The sequence below is a fragment of the Mus musculus genome, chromosome 9 (genome assembly GCF_000001635.26).
Source record: "Mus musculus strain C57BL/6J chromosome 9, GRCm38.p6 C57BL/6J".
NCBI classification, from domain to species: domain Eukaryota; kingdom Metazoa; phylum Chordata; class Mammalia; order Rodentia; family Muridae; genus Mus; species Mus musculus.
In genome coordinates this window covers 50,574,238-50,582,396 of record NC_000075.6, presented here as the reverse complement: position 1 = coordinate 50,582,396, position 8,159 = coordinate 50,574,238, and the positions used below count along the sequence as shown (strand labels likewise).

General features: G+C 42.9%; 1 protein-coding gene across 8 annotated transcripts in view; it reads right to left on the bottom strand.

The window, feature by feature from the left end:
- Positions 1 to 555: 555 nt before the first annotated feature.
- Il18 (interleukin 18) overlaps positions 556 to 8,159 on the bottom strand; it is a 27,142-nt gene continuing 19,538 nt past the window's right edge. For 7 of the 8 annotated variants that reach the window (NM_008360.2, NM_001357221.1, XM_030244065.1 and 4 more), the window contains 5 exons: positions 7,049 to 7,129; positions 5,692 to 5,703; positions 4,505 to 4,636; positions 2,977 to 3,110; positions 556 to 907 (listed from right to left, as the gene is read on the bottom strand). In NM_008360.2, coding sequence (NP_032386.1) covers positions 683 to 907; positions 2,977 to 3,110; positions 4,505 to 4,636; positions 5,692 to 5,703; positions 7,049 to 7,124 — 579 coding nt within the window. In that variant the 5' untranslated portion in view covers positions 7,125 to 7,129 and the 3' untranslated portion in view covers positions 556 to 682. The remainder of the gene's footprint in view (positions 908 to 2,976; positions 3,111 to 4,504; positions 4,637 to 5,691; positions 5,704 to 7,048; positions 7,130 to 8,159) is intronic. The other variant, NM_001357222.1, reaches the window with a different exon arrangement.

Genomic DNA, 8,159 nt, shown 5'->3' with positions numbered 1-8,159 from the left:
TATGTGTACATGTGTATAGGTGAGTGTGGGTGCCCAGAAGAAGGTGTCAGTGCTGCTGGAGCTGAGGTAACAGGCAGTATGAACTGTATAATAATGTTGATGTGTTTAAGCTTTTCACAGTGAAACAAAGTTATAACGGCTAAAAATAACACATAATGCGGCCAGAGAGATGGCCACCTCCCTTAGGTAAGAGCGCTTGCTATGCCTGATGATCTTAGTTTGCCTCCTGGAACCTGGAACCCACAACAGTGGGAGGATAGAGCTGACTTCACAGGCTCACCGGGGCATTTTCTAACTTGATCCTCTTGAAGAGTAGCATGTGCTCTTAACCAGTGAGCCATCCCTCTACCCTATGAGCACTATCTTAAAATTTTCCATAGAATTATATCAGGCTTTAGTGACGGAGACTGTTATTGCCTCTCTCAAGACTCAGTTGCTATGGGGTAAGGCCCATCCATGTGCTAATTCACATGCGGCTGATTCCTTTCCTTTTATCTTCTATGTTGTGATGCATCCAGGACAATTCTCCAGGGAGTAGAAATTGGGCTGGACACATGCGACAAATAAACGTGTTTACTCTATAAATCATGCAGCCTCGGGTATTCTGTTATGGAAATACAGGCGAGGTCATCACAAGGCGCATGTGTGCTAATCATCTTTCTGGAACACAAACCCTCCCCACCTAACTTTGATGTAAGTTAGTGAGAGTGAACATTACAGATTTATCCCCATTTTCATCCTTTTTTTTCAGAATGAGTTTGAAAGCATCATCTTCCTTTTGGCAAGCAAGAAAGTGTCCTTCATACAGTGAAGATTCAAACTCCATCTTGTTGTGTCCTGGAACACGTTTCTGAAAGAATATGAGATCACTTTGTATATCATCAATATTTTCAGGTGGATCCATTTCCTATGGAGAAAACACAAAACACATAATTTTTAAGGATATAAACAAACGGGGCAGGAGCGATGAAAGGCTCGGGGTTAAGAGTGCTTGCTGCCCTGCTCTCAGAAGTCTGGAATTTGGCAGCTCGCAAATGCCTGAACTCCAGTACCAGGAGATCCAATTCTTCCTTCTGACCTCTGAAGAAACATACATACATACATACATACACACACACACACACACACACACGAAGTGAAATATTTTTTAAAAGAGGATATTAACAAATTGAATATGCACAGTTTATTTAGAAGTCTATTGCTAAACAGACCTAAAGCAGTTTTAATTTTTTCAAAAGTTAAGAAAAAAAACCTCTGAATATAGAATAATATGAGTACTGACCACCTTTCTTTAATTCTTCTTCTTTTTTTTAAGCTTTATTTATTTTATGTATGTGAGTACACTGTCACTGTCTTCAGACACAACAGAAGAGGGCATCAGATCCCTTTACAGATGGTTGTGAGCCACCATGTGGTTGCTGGGAATTGAACTCAGGACCTCCGGAAGAGCAGTCAGTGGTTTTAACCACTGAGCCATCTTTCCAGCCCTTTAACTCTTAACTTCTTTTTTTCCCCATCCATTCTGACCTTTTCCACCTCAGAATTCCCTTATGCCTAGAGAGCTTCCTTCCGTTCTCTTCCACGAAGTGGAGTCTGTCTGCTAATGATGGAGTAAAGTTCTAGCAAAGCTAGCTATCACTTTGGGCTAATTCCTGTTCTTGTCTTCCTCGGTTGTCTGTAGCTACAAACACTGCCCTCCTCCTTGAGTTCCGCAGCTCACAGTGAGATGCAGGAGGTGTGAAGAAGGTCAGCTGCTTCTTTCTGTGGATCCTGGAGCTAAGCTGCAGCGTGATTAAACCCAGGAGCTGTGCTATGACTGAGTCTTGGGTTTCTCAATAGCCTGCCTGTACTGGCTCAGTCTGTGGCCCCTGATTCTGCCTTTCTGCCAAGCGTGACAGTGCACAGTTGTCTCTCCTTTTTGTCCAGAGTATAATCTCTTTGGTGGGTCCTGCCCAGAGAGACCACATGCTGATTCCTCTCTCTTTTATTCAGACACCAGAGTCTATCAGGATTAGGTGTCTGGAAGCTGTAGTCCCTCACACTGGGCCTGTAGCTGCTAGGAGTGCCTGGCTTTTCCTATTCTTACATCTTGTCTACCTTTTCAGGGTGTATTAGAAGATATGGGCACTGCCCGAGGTTCTTCCATGTTAATCATAGAACTAATATTTTGGAGTGCATTTTGACTCCATGGTACCAAAGATCATCATGATCCTATGGATTGATAGAGAAATCTCTAGAATTGAAAAGGCACCCTAACCCCCTAAGATGCATAGAAGACTCTGAGGAGGGTTTTAACTGAACTAGTTATAGAACTGAGAGTCATAGTTTTTGGCCATTGTCCTTTATGAACAAGTATGGCCTCGGGGTTGACGGTCATGCTAAGTACTCTCTCACTAGCAGCTGCTTCTGAAACTGTGCCTGCTAAGCCACAACTTAGGGAGAGACTGTAAGCTGCAGGAGCTGATCTAGGACCAAACGTAAGCTCAAAGTCTAGCTGAGAACTAATTCTTAGCTACAAAGCCCTAGTGATACAGCAGGAGCTGCAACTGGGTCTTATCCGAACCCTGTCTGTGGCCACAGTGGCTAAGATTTGTATTAGTGAAAGACCCAGAGCATGAGACAGGGTACAGTGACAGACACCCGTAATCCTAGCACATGGGAGTAGAGATGGAAGGGTTAAAAGTTCAAGGTCACCCTCAGCTATACACTGAGTATAAGGTCAGTCTAGAATACAAGAAACCCTTTCTGAAAAGAAAACACTCAGTGGTCATTTCCTCTCTGATAGACTCAGAGACAAAATTAGACAAGCAAGTATCATCACACTAGACCAAAGGGCTTGATAATTCCCTACTACCATCAATTTCAGTGGATGTCTCTGGTCTTCCAGCTCTAGATCAAGGGTTGGTCTGAAAAATCACTGGATATGATCATTTTGTCCATTAATATGACTAAAACCCAAATGAAGCTGAATCTTACCTCAAAGGAAATGATCTTGTTCTTACAGGAGAGGGTAGACATTTTACTATCCTTCACAGAGAGGGTCACAGCCAGTCCTCTTACTTCACTGTCTTTGTACATGTATATTATCAGTCTGGTCTGGGGTTCACTGGCTGAAACAAATATTCATAAGTGATGCCACTAGTTACAATAGTTTTCTCCTAAATCAGCACCTGCAGAAACGTAGCCAAAGGCTAGATCCACCTTAATAGGCCGATCACTACTCTGCACTCAGTTTTGGTCAGACAGTTGACAGACATAATGCCCCGTTGACCAGACACCCCTTAAAACACACTTACAAGGTGTTATAAAACATGAGTGGGCAACATGAGTGTGCTAAAGATATTCTGAGTGGGGTCTGGGAAGATGGCTCAGTGGTTAAGAGCACTGGGTTCAGTTTTGAGCACCCACATGTCGCTCACAACTGTCTGTAATTTCACACAGACATACATGCTGGCAAAACGTCAATATACATAAAAAAGATATTCTGAATGTATTAAGGACACTCTGATAATTTTTGAGTGTGTTAAAGATTCCATGAACCCTGCTGGGTGTGGAAATAAAGGTATCTGCATGTCTTTATTTCCATGACTTGGGAGGCAGGGGTAGGTAGAATTTTATGTCTGTCTGGCCGATAGAGTTCTAAGTCTGCTAGGGATACATAGTGAGATCCTGTCCCAAAACAAAAACAAAACCAACTCTCAAACAGAGCATTATTCTGAATCTAAAGACTATGTTTAACTGTTGAATGTTCAACGGAATATTAAAAACCTATTTGCTGCGGTAAGAATCTTAGGATAGTATTTTCTTTTTTGAAAATATTCATTCAACTAGGTCCTAAACTGTGTGATTTTGAACTTATAACTTGAGGCGCCCATTAATCATGCCATCCTCTGAGGTGCTCTTGTGTTCTGGTGGAAGGCAGGTTCATTTGAAAGGCTTCTGTTTTGCTTTTATTTATTTTTTTTTTTAAAGATTTATTTATTATATGTAAGTACACTGTAGCTGTCTTCAGACACTCCAGAAGAGGGCATCAGATTTCGTTATGGATGGTTGTGAGCCACCATGTGGTTGCTGGGATTTGAACTCGGGACCTTCAGAAGAGCAGTCGGCGCTCTTAACCACTGAGCCATCTCGCCAGCCCCTGTTTTGCTTTTAATATTGAGTTTTGATGGTGTCAGCAGTATGTTTAGCTATAACCAGTGGGGATGAAGCATCTAACTTGGTGAGGCTCTTCCTCAGAGGATACAATTAAAATAAGGGAACTAGTGGTACACATGTAGACTCAGAGTGACTTGTCCTCTGCCAGCGTCTTTATTGGACCCAACTCCTCCCTCCAACTAAAAGTATGGGCACGCTCTAAAGTGAAATTATATTTACTACTGTGACTTTCCATTTAAGGATGGGGTCAAAGATGCAATATTTGAGAGTGTAGGCAGTAAAATGGAGGGAGAATAATGGGTGGTCTTCTCATCTCTGTGTTTTTAAATAAATAGGGGAAAAGTACCACTTTGATCAATATCAGTCATATCCTCGAACACAGGCTGTCTTTTGTCAACGAAGAGAACTTGGTCATTTATATTCCGTATTACTGCGGTTGTACAGTGAAGTCGGCCAAAGTTGTCTGATTCCAGGTCTCCTATAATATACATTGAATCATTAATAGTTAGGTTTTTTTTTTTCCAGATAACAAATAGACCGAGTACTACTGTTCTCTAGAGTCAGTACATACCTCTAGGTGCAGCAATGATCAAGCTGACTGCTGCATTCATCCGCTTCTAAGACACTCTGTTTCCTGTTTGTGCTTGGAGCTACTCTCCGGCCAGAGGTTCCACTGTCTTACTGTCTGACCAGCCTCCTGCCCTTTTGTTTCCTTACATTTTGACTCACGCTGTCCACGTTCTCAGACCTTACAAAGCCCTCCCATTCGTCTCCTGGCCCTGTCTTCTTCTCCTTCCCTCCCCTGACCCCCACCCCCTGTCTCTTTTCTTTTTTGAGACAGGGTTTCTCTGTGTAGTCTTGGCTGTCCTGGACCTTGCTCTGTAGACCAAGCCGGCTTCAAACTCAGAGATCTGCCTGCCTCTGCCTCCTAAGTGGGCTAAAAGGTGCATGCCACCACACTAGACCAGTTCTTTTCCCTTACTAAAGAAAAATACTGGAAAAGTGTCCGAGCGTCTAAGGGAGAGCCCACTTGTACTTCGTGTAGCGGCTTCAAGCTTTGATTTGCCAGCTCTTCCTTCTCTGTTGTCAACCTGGCATTTCTGCTTCCTAGATTTTATCCTGAACAGGTAGTTCAGACCCATTGTGCTAACACTGTTGTCTAAGAATGCTGCACACTTGTGATCCTGGTACTCAGGATGCTAAGGCAGGAGGATCGAAAAGTTGAGGCCAGTTCAGGTAATATAGTGAATTCTGGGCCAGCCTACTGAATGAGTATCAAACCAAACCGAACAGCTGAAATCTCCAAGAATCCCACAAGGGTGCTGTAAACAAAAGTCGTAAGATGGAAACAACTTATAAGTCCATCAGTGGAGGAATTATAGTTTTATTATGCTCTCACCACATGAATTTAATATAACTGTAATGATTATCTACCTAGGAAACAACCCTATGGACAGTTTCTCCCAGCTGACAGCAGATATGTCTCAAGTGCCTTCTAATTTGCAAAGAAAGAAAAATAAATTTATACTTTACCATTTTCTTCAGCTAAAGGGAGGAAAAGAGAAACACGATATGTTAAATTATACAGTTCAGCTCAAATGTCCCCTCTCTCCCACCCTTTTGCAACTCTATTCTTCCTTCCACTCCCCTCCCCCAACTCTCTCTGTAGACAGGGAGATACTATATAGCTCTGGCTGACCTGGAACTCACTCTGTAGACTAGACTGGCCCCAGACTTAGAGAGTCCACCTGCCTCTGCCTCCTGAAGTGCTGAGATTGAAGGTGTGGTGCCTGGTCCCCACTCCTCACTCCTTAACTTCTGTGTTTGTGGATGGGCTCTTTTGGCCTCCAGTAGGAATATCAGATTTGATAAGCATTCAAGCCCATAAAACCAAGCCTATTAGGGTTCATGTGTGCTTAGCTATGTTAGGTATAAAACCAAAATCCAGGGCTGGAGAGATGGCTCAGTAGTTAAGAGCACCGTCTACTCTTCCAGAGGACTAGTACTTTGATTCCCAGCACCCACATGTTAGCTCATATCCAGTTCTATGGATCCAGTGTCCTCTTCTGACCTCCATGGGTACCACATGCATGTGGTGCACAGACATACATACAGAAGAAACACTCATATACATACAATAAAAAATAATTAAAAGATTTAATTCCAGGATTTTAAAATCTCAATACATAGCAAAAGTATTTTTTATAAAGCAGCAAACTCTTCTTTTAAATTTATTGTTTAAATGGAAAAACATCTAAGGACTTTTTCAGGAAGCTTCTGAGGAAAGCCGAACTTTCAGTGAAGTCAAATCCCCCATGGAAGCTTAATGAGAAGAATCTCCCTCCCTCCCTCCCTCCCTCCCTCCCTCCCTCCCTCCCTCCCTCCCTCCCTCCCTCCCTTCCTTGCTCTTCCTTCCTTCCTTCCTTCCTTCCTTCCTTCCTTCCTTCCTTCCTTCCTTCCTCTCCCTTCCTTCCTCCCTCCCTCCCTCCCTCCCTCCCTCCCTCCCTCCCTCCCTCCCTCCCTCCCTCCCTTCCTTCCTTCCTCTCTCTCTGGTCAAATATATTCACATGAATGGTGTTCACAGAACTCAAGGTCTAGAATATCATGATGAGCATTTCTTTTGGGAAGCAGGGTTTTCTCAATGGCACATTTTCATGGGATCTTCATGATGGGCCCCAGGCACCATCTTGGTGAGCTACTGCCAGAGTGCCATCCCTGAGGTGGGACAAGGCACTGGGACCTCAGGAATCTTATGGTTATTTTTAGAGAGGGGAGTAGACATTGCAGTAGAATTTGATGACAAACAGGGGCCTAAGTTCACTGTATGATTTCTTTTCTTGTTGAATACCTGTATCTGAGCCCTGCATTTGTCCTACTGATTTAGACTTACGTATAAAGTAAAGCGTGTTGTCAATAAACATCATTTCCTTGAAGTTGACGCAAGAGTCTTCTGACATGGCAGCCATTGTTCCTAGTGAAAGCAAAGAGTCACCTATGAAGAGGCAAAGACTGTTCTTTGTACACATAAAATGAACGAAACTCTTCTCTTCTTCTTTTTTTTTAAAGGGAATTTTATTTTGTTTTATGTATTTGGTACTTTGCTTACATGTATGTCTGTGCATCACATGCACTTCTGATGGAGTCCAGAGATGGCGTTGGATCCAGCCACCATGTGGGTGCTGATACTGAAATCCAGACCTCTGGAAGAGTAGTCAGTGCTATGAGTGCTGCTAGTGCTACTGCTGAGCCATCTCTCCAGCTCCTTAATACTACCTTCTAAACCTGCACATTTGAATGTCATTTATCATCCAGTATGCTGATGACTATGGCGGATGTCAGATAAGCTTAATTATCAGTCTATAACACTCGTGTTTATATTCTTTCACAAATCATTAGCTATTTGGAATCAGAGGAGTGCCGTCTCATTAAACAATATTTTAAAGGGTGACTGTACAGCTCACTATTGAGTTATTAGTTTCGTGTTCCCTGAGGATGCTAGAAATACACCCTTAAATGGGAACCAGTTCTGTCTGAACTTAAAACTCAGTGGTCTCCTGTAGAGGAGATGCTGAAGGTTTGGGACTTCGCTGGTAAAGGAGAGGAGGCAATAAAAAGTGATACTTCAACCTGGCGTTTGGGGCAGGGTGGGAGAAAGCCCAAAGGCTCTGGCATGTGGTGGGTTCCCTCCCTAGGCAGCAAACAGCTTTTGATCTGAAATCTGGGTTGTCTATGTTTGTGTATGAGTAATACATAAAAATGTCGTTTCTGCAAAAACAAATAATAGGTTTGAAAAAATTCAAACTCTTGTATTTGCTTTTTGCTTTCCCTTCAACCTACTCTGCACTTACATGTGTGTAGCCTTTCAGAGTTCTGTCATGGCACTGTCTTGGAGCTCCGTGTAAGAGAAATCCGTGACTTTGGGGGAAAAACACACATGTTTGTTCTCATCTATTTCTAAGCTGAAATGTAGCACCCCTCCTCGTGTTATATGGGAAATAAAC